This window comes from Neofelis nebulosa, chromosome 5 (genome assembly GCF_028018385.1).
Source record: "Neofelis nebulosa isolate mNeoNeb1 chromosome 5, mNeoNeb1.pri, whole genome shotgun sequence".
In the NCBI taxonomy this organism is placed as follows: Eukaryota; Metazoa; Chordata; class Mammalia; order Carnivora; family Felidae; genus Neofelis; species Neofelis nebulosa.
The window spans coordinates 49,853,820-49,872,347 of NC_080786.1; the positions used below are offsets into that span (position 1 = coordinate 49,853,820).

An 18,528-nucleotide genomic window follows, 5' to 3' on the forward strand; every position below is an offset into this window, starting at 1 on the left:
AAAGTCACAAAACTAACAGGAGGCAAAATCAAGGTTCAAATTTCATTCTTCTGACTTCAAATCCAAAGCCTTTACTTTTACATTATACCTATTGTCTGGGTGTTTTTCTTCATCTCTACTGAAAAATCGAAACGCTAACTTTCAAAACGGATTGTTTTTTTCAATATAGCTGAAACTCCTGAATCTTCTTATTTTTTGAGATGCTTTAAACTGTCAAGTCAGTTACTATAATTTGACTTCCTTGATTATTCCAGGTTGGACTCCATTCTCTTGTCCTAGTTTGCTATAATACTTTAATCTCATCCAAAAAAGACTAACTGGCCCTCATATTAAAGGTCAATCCACTTCAGGTGGCCTAGTTGTAGAAACCAAAGTCATAGATCCCTATATAACAGTAGTATTCTGATACTAACATTTTATCCTCAGACTTCTTATAAGTTATCTGGCAAAGCTCTGACAGTGAGTATGAATTTCAAAACAAAGTCAGAAGTAAATAATTATATTTCTTATAGCTATGATTCCCAAAGCACACCAAATCCAAAATCATAGTATAATTTGCACAGAATTTTAATATTGCTAAACTCTTTTCATTTTTATCAAAGTAATATATATTCATAATTAAGTAAATCAAAACCAAGAAGCTTATGATTGAAAGCAGAATTTCCCCTCCTATATGGATAATCACTCTCCAAAAAAAATAATGTCAACATTTCTAGATATTTCTGTTGGAAGGAGTCTTTATATTCCAAATTGTTATGTTAATGATGCTATTTTCTATTTTTATACACCTTAAGCATTATCTATGGATGTTTTTATTGTGTTGGATAAAAAATTTAGCTTGTTTGAGCCAGCAAAACTAACTTTCCCTCTACCCCTCCACCTAGGATAGTTATATCTTAATTTTTTAATTTAATTGTTATTCAGTGTTGAATTATTCTGATTATGCAAGTGTTGGACATCGAGTCTATTGAATAATGACTGTGTTTCTTGAACATTTTTTGTTTTCAGTTTGTTAATTGCTGCTATTTCTACCCATTTGGTTAATTTTTAGTGTCCTCTCATAAATTCTTCCTCATGATGCTAATGGTGTCTCGATTACCAAGACAACAATCCATGAATTCCAATTTTTTATCCCCTATAAAGGTCGTCCTTCTTCCAGGTTGGTGGGATTCAGCACTTTATTCAGGTTTTGTTCTGACTTCATTCTGTCATTCTCATCAGAGAGTACTCAGAAAGTAAATTATTTATTTCTTGCTTGTATTTCTGTGTTCTTCCATGTGTGTTTTACTCTGCACGCACGTTCAGTTGACAGATTCACCAGGTAGAAAATTCTAAGTCAGAAATCATTGCTCCCATGTTTTTGGTTTCCAGAGGTGCTGTTGAGAAGTCTGATGCCATAGTGAATCTACTCCTTTTACAGGACCTGCCTTTGCTCATTAATTGGATCAGCGCTTTTTTCCCTCTCTCTTTCTGCAAACTTTTAGGATTTTACTCTACCCTTGGCTTTGTGAAATTTCATTATCATTGGTCTCTTTTTACATCCAGTGTGCTTGGCACTGAGTGGCCCTGCTAGTCTAGAGAGTTCTACCTTTCCATGCTAGTCATTTTTCGTATTATTTATTTTATAATCTCCCTTCTATTTGTTCTTTTTTCTGTACCTCTGATTATTCAGAGTGGGCTTTCTGAATCAATCCACTAATTTCCTTATCTTTTCTTTCTACTTTTCATTTCTTTGTGTTTGTTCTATTTTACGGGCAATGTTCTCTTTATCTTCTAAGCCACTTACTGAGTTTATTTCTCTGCTCTTTTTTTCCTCAGAACCATCTTTTCCCACAGCATACTGCTCTTGCTTCGTGGCTGCAATTTTCTGTTTCATCACTCTGATGTTAAGGGCAGTTTTTAAAATTTCCTTCTCCCTGCATTGCCTCTATTTCCTCCAAGTTTCTCAATGCTATTTGTTTACCTTGGTCTCTGTATTTTATGGTCGAGGATTTCCTCAAACATGTGGTAAGCCTTGGCTATTTAAAACCCATTTTAAAATTAGCTATTGAAAAACGTATTCAAAATAAAGTCAGTAATAAATTGGTTGGAAGCTCTGTATTTACAAGCAGAGCTGAGTGACTAGGGGGCTCGCTGTAGAATTCCCTGTCTGAACTATTTTATTAGATGTCTGATGCCTATATCTTCAGATTTTGGGGGTTTTCCTGGGACTGGTATATTAGTTTCCTAGGGCTGCTGTAACAAATTACCGCCAACTTGGCTTAAAACAATAGAAATTCATTCTCTCATAGCTCTTGAGACCAGAAGTCCAAATTCCAGGTGTGGGTAGAGTTGGTTCCCTCTGGAGACCCTGAGGGAGAATCTGTTCCATGCCTCCCTCCTTGCATCTGGTGGCTGCTGGCAAACCGTGGCATTTCTTGGCTTGGGGGCTTCGTAAGTACAGCCTCTGCCTCCATGGCCTTCTTCTGTGTGTCTGGATCCTCTTTTCTGTCACTTGTAAGAGCACTTATCATTGGATTTAGGGTCCACTCTAAATTTAGCATTATCTCATCTCAACATCCTTAATTTAATTATGTCTACCAAGACCCTATTTCCAAATAAGGTTACATTCAGAGGTACCGGGAGTTAAGACTTGGACTTATCTTCTGGGGCCACTATCCAACCCTCTATAGTTTGTCATAGTCTCCTATTTCCTACCTGTAATTTCCCTTATATAGAAACCTGGGAGCAGAGTGTTAGAACAGGGTTATGGTTCTCCCACAGCGCACAGACATTCATTTCACCCCTGTACTCGTTACCTATCGCTCTGAAACAAGCCACCCAAACTTAGAAACTTAAAAACAACAACCACTGTTTTAAAATCACATTTGTGCAGGATGGCAAGTGGGACCAGCTTTGGCTTGACAGTTATTTTGCTGTTCTCACCTACGGGTTATTCAAGGGCCTATAGGCACCTGGGCCCCTGACTACAGCTCAGTGTGTAAGGGGGCCTCTCTCACATGTCTGTGGTTGGTGCTGGCTGTTGGCCCTGGGCCTCTTTCTCTGAGTAGTGTCTCATCCACAAAACCTTGGCCTGGTTTCCTCATATGGTAGTCGCACAATTCCAACAGGGCAAAAGTGGAATCATCAAGGCTCCCGGAGGCGTAGGTTCTTTGTACATCACATCTGCTACAATCTATTAGTCAAACCAAATCCCGAAGCCAGACGAGATTAAAGGGACAGGAAAACAGATGGGAGGAGAGGCAAAATCACCTCGCCAAGGGGCATGCATATAGGAATTCACAGACTATCTACCACAATCCCCATCTTTTCAGTACTCAGGTGCGCCTGGTATGCCTCAGTGTAGACCCTTCTGGGCCATCTTTCTCCAGTTCTGACTTTTGCTTTTAGGCCAGGATGGAGGAGGGACAGTTGCTCTGCTGCAAGAAGTAGGAGACAGGATCTAGAGCCCTACTTCCAACCAGTGCTTGGGTTTTTGACCCCTTCTCATCTCGTATTTTCAAGAGCATCACGTGACTTCAATTGTTGAGCTTTTCTGGGGTTCCCCTGGGCTAATGAAATTACTTCATGGCTTCCTGCTCTGTGGGCTTGAGTTTCAGTGCTCTGAGGTCTCCTTTAAATCAGACAAATTTCAAGATTTTGTTGTTCCTGTCTCCTCCCCTGTTCTCTTTGTCCTCATAGTTTTATACAGAAGAAAAAGCCTCTTCCCTCTATTTTTGGTTAATTTCAGAAGGGAGTGGAGAAACATTTCTCAGTGAATGGCCCTTCAGTTTTCAACCAAATAAGTAAGAATTTTCCTCCCCAAAATGGCTACCTCTAACTCATCTTGAAATTAAAACACAACTTTCAAAGCATTTGAAGGTATGACTATTTCACAGAAAAATGCCATTTGGAACTATATTAAAGGCTGCAAAAATACTACAAGATGTAATTACTCTGCAAAGTCTCTCAATTGCTTCAACTGTGAATAATTAAGTAAATGAACAGAAACTCAGGAATGACTCTTAAAGGAATGCTTTTATGATGAAGAAAATGCGTTAAAAAAAGAAAAGATAAAGGTACACTAGCCCCAAAAGGGGTAGTTATAAGCAAAGAAGAGTTTCTAAGTATTTATCATAGAGAGGTAAGGTTAGAATGACCATGACTCTCACGAAATCATTCTGGATTCAGTAAAGAATAATGAAGGGAGATGGTACAAACAACACTGGCAATTGGATTAGAAGAATCAAGGGAATATTTTAGCGGAGAGTTTAAAGACACAAAAGGGGCAACTGTTAGAAGTGCCACAATGAGATAATGTATAGATCTATGTCAGATAAACGCAGTTACAATAAGAAGAGGGCCCTCCAGCATGAGATCAGTAAAGCTCTTAAAATTCCCCTGGAATTAACCACACATATGTATATTTCAGATGAAAGTGAAGCATAAACAGAAGCCTGCTTTTGGCTTATCCATGGAGATAGCCTTTGTGCTCAGGAAACAGCTAGCTGGTTTTTCAGACTGTAAGGATGCTTCAATAGTCCTGCCTTCTCTTCTTCTCGCCTTAAGCCACAAGAAACAAAAGGATAGAAAGAGAGTAGAGGCTTGTTAAGAAAGGCTGTCAAGGGGGATGGGGGAATGAAATCCAATTATAGCTCCGGAACCAAAACTCTGAAAAAGCACTGAATACGAAACACATTCCGCCCCAGTGACGGTAAATGGAGAGTAAATCTGGAGGAGACATAGACTGACGGTAAATGGAGAGTAAATCTGGAGGAGACATAGACTGCCTTTTGGCAAACACAGGGGGGAAAATGAAACCAAAAAACCTCAACCAAACCTAGTACTCTGGAATCACAAGCTAGCGGATGTCAGTGATCTTTATCTGTGGTTGCAAGGAAGAATGAAAGAGAAATGTCAGCCAGCTGGTCTCTTCTAATTGGCACTTCTTCATGGATATAAAAGACAGAGAGAATTTCTCTTAGCACATACATGTTTTAAAAATGAAAGACATAATCAAACAGCATTTGGACCTGTCAAAGGTATAAATTCAATTTTCAGAGGACTTCAGTGAAATAAAAGTCTGACCCATGGGCCAATATTTGATTTCAGATCATCTCTGACATCACATATGGCCAGCAGTGATATTTTATTTCACAACTGAGTAAATCTGTAAGTTGAATACTCTGATGTCTACACCAACTTTATGCCATCAGAAATGAATGAATTACTGCCATATGAATGGTCAAATTGCCTCCAATTTGCTCCATTGTGAAAATCCCATTTTAAAATTCAAAATCCCACAAAACTCTTAACCAATGACTCTGATGCTGCACATTTTAGATTGTGTCCAATTTTTCTCTATTAATTTTTTTAATGTGCTTTATTTATTTTTGAGAGAGAGAGACAGAGTACGAGCAGGGGAGGGGCAGAGAGAGAGAAGGAGCAATTTTTCTCTATTTTAAAATGCACAAAGGGCACCTGGGTGGCTCAGTCGGTTAAGTGTTCGACTTCGGCTTAGTTTATGATCTCATGACTGGTGAGCTCGAGCCCCATGACAGGCACTGTGCTGACAGCTCAGAGCCGGCTTCCAATTCTGTATCTCCTTCTCTCTCTCTGCCCCTCTCCCACTCACACTCTCTTTCACTCAAAAATAAATAAACCCTAAAAAAAATTTAAAAATAAATAAAATAAAATGCACAAGTGGAGCACCTGGGTGGCTCAGTCAGTTAGGCGTCGGACCTCAGCTCAGGTCACGATCTTGTGGTTCGTGAGTTTGAGCCCCATATCAGGCTCTGTGCTAACAGCCCAAAGCCAGAAGCCTGCTTCAGATTCTGTTTCTTCTTCTCTCTGCCCACCCCTTCTCCCCGACTCACTCTCTGTTTCTGTCTGTCTCTCGCTCTCTCTCTCAAAAATAAACATTAACAAAAAAAACTTTTTAATAAATAAATAAAATGTACAACTTTACATCCTTTTTTTTTTCTGTACACAATTATTTCCTTAGAATGAACTATTAGAAGTAAAACAAATTGGTCAAAGTCTTATAAATTATATAAAATTTAATAATTAAACTATCTGATGGAAAGATTATACCTTCCACAACTTCACTAGAAATCTAAGAAATGGATACCACGTTTGATAGTATTTTTTTTTAACTTTTATATGTCTGGTGAGTGGAAAATGGTCTTTTCATTTTGTTATATATATTTGAATTACTAATGAAGGGTGAAATTTCATAGGTTTATTGAGTTTTTATTCAATTTTTCATGTTTCAAATGTTTTGCCTGTGTTTCTATTGGGTATTCATTTTTTTTCCCCTCAACTGCCTGTGACAGTACTTTCCATATTAAGGAATTTCACTATTTCTCCCTTTGTGTGTTACAAATACCTAGTTTGTGCTAGACATTAACTTTATGGCATTTGATAAATTGGACCACATATAAACTTAAAGCTTCAAGACATTAATATTTTCCTTTATGGTTTATGCATCTCGATATATGATAATTTTTTAAAACTTTCTTTCAGAGTACACCCATATGTAGCTTCGAGTTAATTTAGAAAATTAAACTGGATACAGGTAATTATCCACCAGAAGCAGATGTCATAGAACACTGGCTTCTGTTTTCCCCAATTAAGTCTACTGGTTGAATGTCAATGTAACCAAAAGGAGGACAGAAACACATGCCCCTTAGCAAGTGACATCCGCTATTGCTATTCAAATGGACTAGGTTACTTCCACTTGTCCAAATGAACTTGAAGTCAGTAGCTTTAAATATTGTAATTTTAATTTGTCACATTGCTGTGCTTCTGAACATCTATGTCAAAGGGCCTTCACATTCATCATTACGATCAATGTCCAAGTTGACACTGTGAGATAGGAAAGGTAGATGTAAGCTCCCTTTTATAGATAAGGAAACAAAGGCTCAGAAATGATAATGAATGATCTGCCCAAGATCCTCCAGCCAAAAAAGCTTGTAAGATGTGGAATACAGGTCTCGTAGGCCCCTGGTCTAATGTTCTTTCTTCTGTATTAGAGGAGCTCTCCAGGTAAGAGTGGAAAAAGTAGTTACCAGAGCAGAGAACAGAGGAGTAGAGATGTAGGTAGAAGAGCATATTTTCTGGGCAAAACAATAAATCTTTTATTCCATCTTGTGTTCTACCTGTATTATAGCTAACTTTGTTAATGGAGAATTGCTCCCTTTGCCAAATTAGCAAACTAATTAAAATAACTGATTCTGATACAACCATTTTGCTAACACTTAATCCTTAAGAAAGCAACATCAAAATTCATTACATCTGAATCTCTTATTCCTAAAATGTGTGTGACTGTGGAATGGGGTAAAGTAAATCATTACCACATCTAGTATATTTTTTTTCTGACACCAACCAAGTTTTAGATTCTCCAGCACTAACTGGGTGTCCAACAACACAATTTGGTTCTGACACTAACTACCTGGAGTTAGCATTAGACCCCACAGGTTAAGGGTTCAGTCCCATAGACTGACCCATCTCAGATGCCAGCTGCAAATGAGGTGTTCAGGCTTCCCCCATTTCCGCTTGGCCTACTACAAATTTAGGGGCTCTATCAAAGAAAAAAACAGACCTAGACAGTAGTTAAAGCAAGAAAAACATATTTTAATCAGTAGCTATTGCAATAGGGGAAAAAGAGAACTCAGTACTGGCTCAGTTCCAAATACAGGATGGACAAGGGGATTTATAGCAAGGATCAGGGTGGAGTGGAGGGAACATTAGAGGTAAGTGGGATTCTGGCTAACCCTAGCTAACAGGGTTCTTTGCTGAAGGAAAGAAAGTGATCAGATATCACGTGGGAGATGGTGAAAGATAGGGAATTTTATCAGAAATCGAGTTGATCAGATATCAAGGATGTGGGGTTTGGTTAAAGAGTCTTAGCAGGATTCTTGCTACAGCTGGACTCTTGAGGACAAGGCCCAACAACAGGGCCTAGTCAAAAAAGGACTCAGAAAAGCCTATCTAGAGTTTAGTCAAGGAAAAGTCTCTTTCAGTTCCCATAATTCATTAGAATGACTCACAGAACTCAGAAAAGTGCTTTATTTACTAGGACTGGTTTACTACAAAGTGTACAACTCATGAATAGCCTGGGGGAAGGTGTTCAGAGCATCTGTGCCCTCTCAGGGCATACCCCTTCCGCTTCCCAGTCCGACCATGTAGCTTCGCCAACTCAGAAGCCCTCTAAACTTCATGGTTTAGGGGTCTTGGTAGATGTCCCATTATGTAGGCATGATTCATTAAATCATATCCACCATTTGTGACATATTTAAAACCTAGAGGAAATTATGCTATGTGAAATGACACAGAAAGACAAATGCATGATCTCACTGGTAAGTGGAATCTAAAAAAGTCAAAATCATAAAAGCAGAGTAGAGTGACAGTTGACAGGGACTGGGGGGAATGGGAGGGTGTTGGTCAAAGAGTATAAAAGTTCAATTAAACAGGAAGTTCTGGAGATCTAATATATAGCATGGTGACCACAGTTACTAATGTTGCATTATATACTTGGCATTTGCTAAGAGAGTTGATCTTAAGTGTTCTCACCACACACACACACACACAAATCAGAATGGTGTGAGGTGACGAATATGTTAATTAGATTGATTGTAGTAATCATTTTACAATGTATACATTATATCAAAACCGTACATTGTACACCTTGAACATACACAATTTTCATTGGTCAAGTAATACTCAATAAAGCTAACACCCCCTCAATCACTCACCTATTCTTCTACTTTAGTGAGAAACAGAGTTTAAGGCAATATAAAAAAAAGTAGTATGAGAAGACCAGCTTTGTTGACCACAGTTGACCCTACATAGTATTAAAATCAAAACTCTTGTTTTAAATATATTTAGGGATTATCTTTGCTAATCAGGACTTAATTTACTTAGTCTTCTCATATAATCGAATGTCAATTTTCTATCGGAGTTATCAACGAATTACTAGATTGCTAGCTAAAAATGATGTCATAGTTGGACCTCCTGGGTGGCTCAGTCGGTTAAGCATCTGACTCTTGATTTCGGCTCAGGTCATGATCTCACGGTTCCTGAGTGCAAGCCCCATGTCGGGCTCTGTGCTTGATAGCATGGAGACTGCTTCAGGGTTCTCTCTCTCCCTCCCTCCCTCCCTCCCTCCCTCCCTCTCTCTCTCTCTCTCTCCCAGTCTCAATAAATACTTTTAAAAAGTTAAAACAAAAGAATTATGTCATAGTTAACAAATACCTATCTATATTATTAGTATAAAGAAAACATAACCATTATATGTACAATGAAACACATGAGTTAATATCCGTTACTTTGTGGAAAAATGTGCATTTCTACACTCAACATATTTAAGGTAAAAAATTATACAAGTGTTCAATTTATCACACCCTCTTAAAAGCTGCTAGAAACATGTTATAAATAACTCATAAATGAGATTTTTTGTGTGTGGAATTGTGATATTTACCCATCTATCCTAAAAATAAGGTATACCTATATCCAACAGCAGAAGAAGCCTGTATATTCATAAATATTTTTGAGTAAACATGTAATTCAACAGTCTAATGATACCTTTTGTTCCACCTTCAAAAACTGAGCCAGTTCTTCCACAGTTAGGTGATCTTTCTTGTCACTGTAGCTCAAGAGCAACAAATAAAGGTCCCGTCTCAATGACATCATTTTGTAAAAAACACAGAATTCTTCAAATGTCAAAGTTCCCTGATTCTCATCTGTATCAGCTTCCTGAAAGAGGCATAGAATAAACAAGGCAGTGTGAGAGTTTGAAATATGAAATTCAGTACAGAGAATGCTGAGAAGTAATATTTACTATAAAAAGGCTAGAACACGTATCACAAATGGTAAACACATTCTTTTAAAGCACACATGGAACCATTTGAAAAATGACTATTAGGCCACAAAAAAAAGTTTCATGTTATAAGCAATCAACCTTATAAAAACCAATTTCTCTGATCACAGCAAATTTATAAACCAACAAAGAAAGCTTTAAAGAAAAGTAATTAGAGGAAAACAAAGTTTTCAATTTATTAGAAAGGAAGGTAGATTAAAAATAGATAATAATTCAACTCAAAACCTAGAAAAAATTAAGCTAAAGAAAATATAAGGAAAAAAATTATAATCAGAAGCAAAAAGCAATGAAATAAAGAACCAAATAGATACATCAGCAAAGGGAGAGCAATTAAACCAAAAGCTGATCTTTTGAAGAAACTAATGAAAAGGAAATCTTGGAGAAAATGAATCATGAACAAAAGAGAAAAAATATGCAACACATTATGAAAATACCAGTCTCTAACCAGCTTCTGAATGTAATCCAATCAATACAGTTTTTAAATATAACAGAATCCCTCCTAATTTGACAGACGTAGTTTACTGTTCTTACAGCTATCAGGATCATTGAAACCTCCTTGTTTCCTCTCCACAGAAGTCTGAAAAATCCATTTAGACTGATGTCTAGTTGAAATAATTTGTTTCTAGTAATTATTGAGCAAGAATCTTCCACCATGTATCTTCCTTCTGATTGGCTGAATTTGTCAGAAAACACTAAAATTGTTGGGGATATGTTATGAGCAACAAATCTATTTACATGATCTTCATTTTAAATGAACACAGTTGTAACTGAACCAAAACTGACAGGGAATGAATGGCAACTTGAAATGCATGGGTTTTATGACATATACTCAGATGTAGGGGGTTTAAGCATAGCTTTGAAAGCCAACATGTTCATAAAAGATAGATTTTTTAAAAACTTTGTTAGCTTTAGGACAATTATGAACACATACTTTAGCCAATATTTAAATCATACACAGTTTCGTTATAGGGCAGATTGCTGTTGCCTTCTATCCTTTTAAAGGTAGAAGGAGAATGGTGTATAAAATATCCACATTTTTGCTGTATGAGATGCTTGTTTGTAGAATCACCGCATTTTAAGAAACTGAGTCTAATGTTCAAATTTCTGTCCTAATTTTGTTTCAAAGTATCTAACCCTGGATACAGAGAAGAAACATTTTTCAACTTTCTTGTAAATGCTGTAACAATTAAGAACAGCAAAACTCTCACATTAAACAACAGCATCTAAAGACTTCAAAAGGAGCTATCCGTAACTGAATAGATTATTTTAAAAAATTTTAGTTGAATCTAGCTCTACAATAACAAAAGCAAAGAAACCTCTAGAAAGGCTTCAATGTCTGTACTAGCAATTCAGCCAGAAGAAGCATGTTCCTGAGACAATGCTAAGATCTTTGGTCCTCTCACTCCCATGAAGGGCATTTACACAACCCTGCTAGATGCAAGACCTACAGTGGAAATGTTCTATCTAGAAATGTTCTATCACTTCTGGCTTGATAAGTCTTTAAACCTAAAGGTCACAAAAAGACCCCCCTGATGTTTTCTTAAAGTTTGTCTAAAGGATTTACTTAAAATGCATAAAACATTTGACATAAACATTTCCTGATTTACCCTCTACAATGTTTAGTGCATTAGAAATAAAAAGGTGTTGGGGCACCTGGGTGGCTCAGTCAGTTAAGTGTCCTACTTCGGCTCAGGTCATGATCTCATGGATCATGAGTTTGAGCCCCACGTCAGTCTCTGTGCTGACATCTCAGCTTGCTTCAGATTCTGTTGTCTCCTTCTGTCTCTGCCCCTCCCCTACTCATGCTCTTTCTCTCTCTCTCTCTCTCTCTCTCTCTCTCTCTCTCTCTCACAAATAAATAAACATTTAAAATAATTTTTAAAAGAAATTAAAAGGTGTCTGAAGGGGGAAAACATATAAGTAAAAATAGATCAATAGCTTATTTCTTTATCTTACTTCCAAAAAGTACTCTCACATCATTATTTTTGCAAGTATAGGCTTTGCCTTTCTCTTTAAGCTTGGGCCTTCTGATTTAATCAGCAGCTACTCTTCAGTACAATGAGCATTTTCTATGAAAAGGAACAGATGGGAGTGTGGGGCTCACAACGAGCAAAAGTGAGATGTCACAGGGAGTACCAGGAACATGGCAAAACTTCCCATTAAGTTGAAGGACAGTTCACTTTCTTTGTGACAACACATTTCCCCTCCCAAGTCCCTCACTCCATCTCCAGGGTTCCTTCTATAGCATATTCCTTCGTCTTCTTTCCTCTCTCTTATGTTGTTCTCCAGTGCAACGGGACCAACTTCCCTTCGCTGCAAACCGTGTCCAGCCAAGAGCTGCCCAAGCACAGGCCCACTGTAAGAGGTCACGGAAAGGAGCCAGCCTCCACCATTCCTCACTGCCCCTCATCCCTCATGTCATTTATGCCCTTCCCACCTCTAAGGACAAATGGTTAGAAAACAAAGGAAACACAAAACATTAACCATCACACAATTTCACACCTTCTGCTTATTTTTATATGTACAAAATATCACCCAGATACAAAATATCACTTGGAATAGAAAATTATCGCAAAGCATGGATTGTGGTTATGACTTATCTCCACATAAGAGCACTTCCTAAATTAATATATTAGCTGTTAGTTATAATCTAACATTGTCTTTGCACCCACTTAACAGAGCTCACTTCTGCACCTCAGACAGAGGACTAAGTGCAATCCCAGCTGGGTGCCACAGAGTAAGTCTGGGCCCAAGGATTTTCCTCAAGGACTGACCAACAGGGAAAGGGCATCTCATCTAATACCAACAGGCAGTTGAATGAACTTCTGGAGAGCTCCCGAAATGCTAGGAGTGATGTAGCACTTCTGAGAATCATGGATTCTAAATCTTAAACTCCTCTGAAACAAAACAGAGTCTCTTGAGAACTTAATAAGTGCTGTTTTTTTCATGTTACTAAGTCTTTACTCTGATCCTCACAAGAGCTCTGTGAGGTAGGCACATGAGATGTTATCACCCTCTCGAAGGGACTTCACGGAGTTTGCTCCAATATCTAAGTGCCAGGTAGTCTTATAATTACTCTCTGAAAAGAGCAACAATAAAAAAGCATTTTAGGAAGTGAAACTGCGGACACATGCTAAGTTTAGGAAGTCTTTTTTTCCTTCATGAAACAAAACGCCTCTCTTTTCATCAAAGAAAAATAAAACGCTACAGAGCAGGTGATACCAACTTCCAACATAACAAAATAGCCTTTGAAACATCTAAGTACAACAATAACATGCAACGTGTATTTTACAAAAAGCCAACCCATTTGTGAAAACATACCTGAAACATTTGTCGGACTTTTCTTCGGGGCAGATTGACATTTAGTTTATGCATCAACTGGTGTATCTCTTCAATATTCAATAAGCCATCACCATTCTTATCAGCTTCCTCAAAGGTCTGCTTTACCCACATGAAGAAAGGTCAAGAGAAACACTTTTTTCATGAAAATAAAAACTGCTCTCACAGAATACTCACAAGGACATTTATCATTAACACAGAGCTTGAGAAGAAATTCTCTGGAGAAGGCCCTGCCTGCAATCCATGGACTAGTGATCTGCTACCAGTGACAACAGGCAACAGGGGAATGGGTGCTTGGAGGTGATTCCCTTCACTTTGAAATGAGAGTCAACCCAAGTTCTTTTGGGAGTTTGTTTAACTCACACATTTTTACCCAATCTGTAAAGGAATATGATGTGATGAAACCTCAAATATACCAAATTTAGGCCTTATCTTCCTCCTCTATGACCTTCCAGTTAGCGTATTTTTACCTTCACAATACCCCACACTAGACAATTTTTTCAGTTCCCCTTTCTCAGTCCACTCCTACATTTAGAAACTGTCTAGTTCAATCTCCTCATTGTTCAGATGAAGATATAAAACTAGAGGAAGAGAAATTGTTAAAAAATGTTGGTTTACTTAGAGAAAGAGAGAGCAAGCAGAGGAGGGGCAGAGAGAGAGAGGGAGAGAGAGAATCCCAAGCAGGCTCCACGATGTCAGTGCAGAATCCAACACACTCCATCCCCCCAGGCCCTCCAGGCCCCCCAGCAGAAGTTTGTTAAGGATAAATTAGTAAGAGATCCACATTTTTGGAAACTTAGTCTAGTATCCTTGTCTCCTATACAGCAGATCTGTCTCTATACTATATTCATCTCCATATTACTAGCTTAGAAGGTTCTTACCTAAGAGCCTCAAATTTCTAAAACAAAAGCAAACCTCATATGTTAGAGGTTACGCTCAAATTGCAGGTAGGATATTCAGTGACTGAGGGTATGAAGCTGAGTTTAGATACAGAAGATTTACATCATGTGACCTGAGGTTTTAAAAAAAACCCTCAGCGGGAGTGACTCTTGGGTTGTTTCACATCATGAGGAAGCAGAATAAATGGTAACCAATGGGTGATCTGAATTTTTTTTTTAATGAATAATTCAAGGGGCACATGGGGGGCTCAGTCAGTTAAGCATCCAACTCTGATTTCACCTCAGGTCATGATCTCAGGGTTTGAGAGTTTGAGCCCCATGCCCTGACAGCATGCAGCCTGCTCCAGATTCTATTAACCCTCCCCAGCTCACGTTCTCTCTCTCTCTCCTTCTCTCAAAATAAATAAATAAAGGGGCGCCTGGGTGGCGCAGTCGGTTAAGCGTCCGACTTCAGCCAGGTCACGATCTCGCGGTCCGTGAGTTCGAGCCCCGCGTCGGGTTCTGGGCCGATGGCTCGGAGCCTGGAGCCTGTTTCCGATTCTGTGTCTCCCTCTCTCTCTGCCCCTCCCCCGTTCATGCTCTGTCTCTCTCTGTCCCAAAAATAAATAAAAAACGTTGAAAAAAAAAATTAAAAAAAAAAAAAATAAATAAATAAATATTTTTAAAAAATGGATGATTCATAGTTATTGGGGGTAAACTGCAGAAAGCAGGAATCATGTGCACACTTAGAAAACCAAACTGGGCTTCAAAATTTGAAGGGGAATAAAGGTGGTGGAAAGAAACCAGAAAATCAAAGTAAGGGAAGGCATAGGTTTAAAACCAACAAATAGGAGAATGAGAGTAGGTGAGAGAGGGGGAAATGGATAATATTTGCCTCAAGCAGATGATATCAAACTGATTTTCATGTTAAGTCAAAATACTAAAAGTATAACATAGCATATTTACATTTCTTAGGCAATTCAAATTATGATTGTAGGAGATAGGACCTCAGGAAGTAAAAACAACCATAAAGACTTATTTCTTCTAGATTTAAATACCTAAATACTGTAAATGCCTTGTTTCACATTTTGTTCCCTTTATAACATTGGAAAATAACCAGCCCAGTTCTTTATAATTCAACTTCTCATAGAAGGACCTCATTATACATGACATCTGGAAGTTAACAGGTGACCCAGGACTAGGGTAAAAATAACTGAAGAATCAAAAGAGTGAAACATTTGGGCCAATTATTAATAAATACCTGAATCTCATTTTTTTTTCTGTTTTCTGGACACACAGTCCCCATCCATCTCTATTTCTTATGACTGTGGACACTGCTCTGTGTTCAAAGAAGTCATGAAATGAGTCCAAGAGCAGTCATATTTTCATCCTTTTATTTTATACTTCCTTACCAAAGCCTCTCAAAGATTTCTCCAGAGAAGAGTCAAGGACAAGCAAACCCTAAATATGAGTATCCTGCCAGTACAAACCCTAGGATAGGCCTGTGTCTATAAGGCCTTCAGTGTCAACATATAAACGGGCCTTGACAATTGGTTTAGGGAATATGGGATTGGTAAGACATAGAGGTAGAATCCAACTGAGAAACAGACACCAGTCCTGATTCTGCTGACCTGGCACTGTGACAGTGTTCACTTATGGCACACCTCTTGGGCCTTGCATTTCCTCATCTATAATGTCAGTGAACGCAACTAGATGACCTTGAAGTCCCTTCCAACTCTAAGATTCTATGAAAGGAAAAACCATTCTCTCCCAGTAACAGTACACATGGTATACAATTACAGGTAAAAGTATTCTGATATCTTAAAGCTATTCTTCATAATTAAGATATGAGTACTCAAGAAAGCTCTAAATTAATGATTCACATCACCATACAGGGTGAGTTTAAGAAGAGAAACAATCATTCTGCAAAGAAAAACTGGGATAGTAAAAACCGAATGAAAGTTATGGCCTAGAATTTTCTATCAGAAAGTTAAAGGAAATTCTAAGTATTGAATGGTAGTATTTACCATAGGGTTGGGCAAACTTTTTCTGGAAAAGGCCTGATAGTAAATATTTTAGGCTTTGCAGCTCTCAACTGCAACTACTCAATTCTGCTATTGTGACACAAAAGAGGCTATAAGCACCACATAAATTAATCGGCATTGTTATGTTCCAATACAATTTTATTTACGGACACTGAAATTTAAATTTCAGATAATTTTCAGCAGAATTTCACAAAATATTCTTCTTCTTTTGATTTTATTTTTCCAATCACTGAAAACCATTTCTTAGCTCAGGACCACATATAAAAAAGGCATTAGGCCAGATTTGCCTACAGGCTACAGTTTGCAGGGCCCCTGATTTACTGGGAAGGTGTAAACTTTCAGTTGACAACATCCTTTCGAGACTGCCCAAAGTCTTCCAGAGGTAATAATTTCTCCTGTGGGGTCAAGAGATAAGGTGGGGAAATCATGGAGGAGAATGGACTGGCGGAGAAAAATGCTGAGGCTTTCATGCTGGGGCCACTGAGATTTCAGACTTAATCTCAAGAGGAAAGCAAAAGATTTGCCAGTCCTTACCTCTCTTCAGCAATAAAATAGTAGCTATTATTTATGAGTGTTTAATATGTGCTGGACAGTGTTCTAAACACTTTGTGTACATCAATTCATTTGATCTTCACACAACTACATAAGGCACACACTATGATTAACACCATTACCATGTGACAGACAAAGACTCTAAGGCAAAAGAGTTTAAGTTACTTATCCAAAGTTACCCGGTACATGGCAGAATTGGGGCCAAATCCCAGGCAGTGCAATACTAGTCCTTAAACACAACACTATATTGCTATTAATAGACATGAGTAATGCATCTACCTCCATGAAACATGGCCATATTCCAGAAATAACCTGAATTACATTTTACACTGGAGGGATTTTTTTCATACAGCCACTTAAGATTCATTATTCTCATTATTCATTCACATTTGAAATTTTCAGGCCTATTTGTAATGTTGTCCTCAACTAATGTAATTAAATGTATGTCCAACCAAAGATATTATTCTGTTATTAAAATATTACCTACAACCCTATCAAATCCTGACAAATATGTATGAGGATTGTCCTCTGATTCAACATAACTATTCTATTTTTGACATCAACTTCTATATTATTAATTTCCTCTGTCCTTTTCTCTCCTCACTGACACAAGCATCAACTGTTTCTATATATCTTATAAAATTATTCCCTGTGCAATTCTGGGGTACATTTGCTTTCCAAATAGCATACTTTCAGAATATGAAATCCCTCAGCTGTCAACCTGGTTAATTCAAACACGAAAACTTTCTATTGCCAGTAAACACAGGCAAACGAAACCAGTTTCAAAAAGCTATTGAGCTAAGCTAGTATAAATTCAAATTAGAATATAACTTTATGATGTTAAATGCAACCCCCATTGTAACCATAAAGAAAACAGCTATAATGTATAAAAGGACATGAGAAAGGAATTTAAAATTTCACTATAAAAGTATCCACTAAACAAAAAAGACAGTAATGCAGATGCAGGAAACAAAAGACAAAAAAGTTATAACGCATATAGAAAGTGAACAGCAAAATGAGAGAAGAAAATCCCTCCTTATCAGTAAGGAGTTTAAATGTAAATGGATTAAATTCTCCAATCAAAACACAGAGATTGGTAGAATGGATTAAAACACATGATCCAACTATATGCTGTCTACAAGAGATTCACTTAAGATCCAAAAACATGCACAGGTTGAGAGTGAAATGATGGAAAAAGATATTACATGCAAATAGTAATGGAAACGGACCAGAGGTGGATTTACTAATATTAGACAAAATAAGCTTTAAATCAAAAAATGTTTCTAAAAGATAAAAACGGACATTATATGTTGATAAAAGTTTCAAATATAACAATTATAACAATCACACATCTAATGACAAATCAAAATATATGAAGCAAAAACTGACAGAATTGAAGGGGAAATAGACAGCTCTACAGTAATCATTGGAGAATTCAATATCCCGCTCACAATAAAGTATAGAAAAACCACATGGAAGGTAAGGAAATAGAGAATATAAACAACACAATAAACCAACTAGGTCTAACAGACATGTACAGAACACTTGAACCAACAATAACAGCAGCATACACATTCTTCTCAAGAACACAGAGAACATTTTTCAGGATAGATAATATTGTAGGCCTAAATTAAGTCTCAAATTTTAAACACAGATATCATTCAAAGTATCTTCTTTGGCCACAATGGGATGAGATCAATAACAAAAAGAAACTAGAAAATTTACAAAATTATGGAAGTTAAACAATATACTTTTAAATAACCAATGGATCAAAGAAGAAATCATAAAGGAGATTAGAAAATACTTAAAGATGAATGAAAATGGAAACAACATATAAACTTAGGCAGTGCTAAGG

The 18,528-nt window shown here is 37.4% G+C and overlaps 1 protein-coding gene across 5 annotated transcripts in view; it reads right to left on the reverse strand.

Annotated features, from left to right (window-relative positions):
• The window catches only part of PLCH1 (phospholipase C eta 1), a 219,298-nt gene that overhangs the window by 65,532 nt on the left and 135,238 nt on the right, over window positions 1–18,528 (reverse strand). For 4 of the 5 annotated variants that reach the window (XM_058730290.1, XM_058730289.1, XM_058730288.1 and 1 more), the window contains exons 1-2: window positions 13,181–13,327; window positions 9,565–9,735 (exon numbers count right to left, since the gene is read on the reverse strand). In XM_058730290.1, coding sequence (XP_058586273.1) covers window positions 9,565–9,735; window positions 13,181–13,312 — 303 coding nt within the window. In that variant the 5' untranslated portion in view covers window positions 13,313–13,327. Of the gene's footprint in view, window positions 1–9,564; window positions 9,736–13,180; window positions 13,328–18,528 lie in introns of those variants that run through there. The other variant, XM_058730291.1, reaches the window with a different exon arrangement.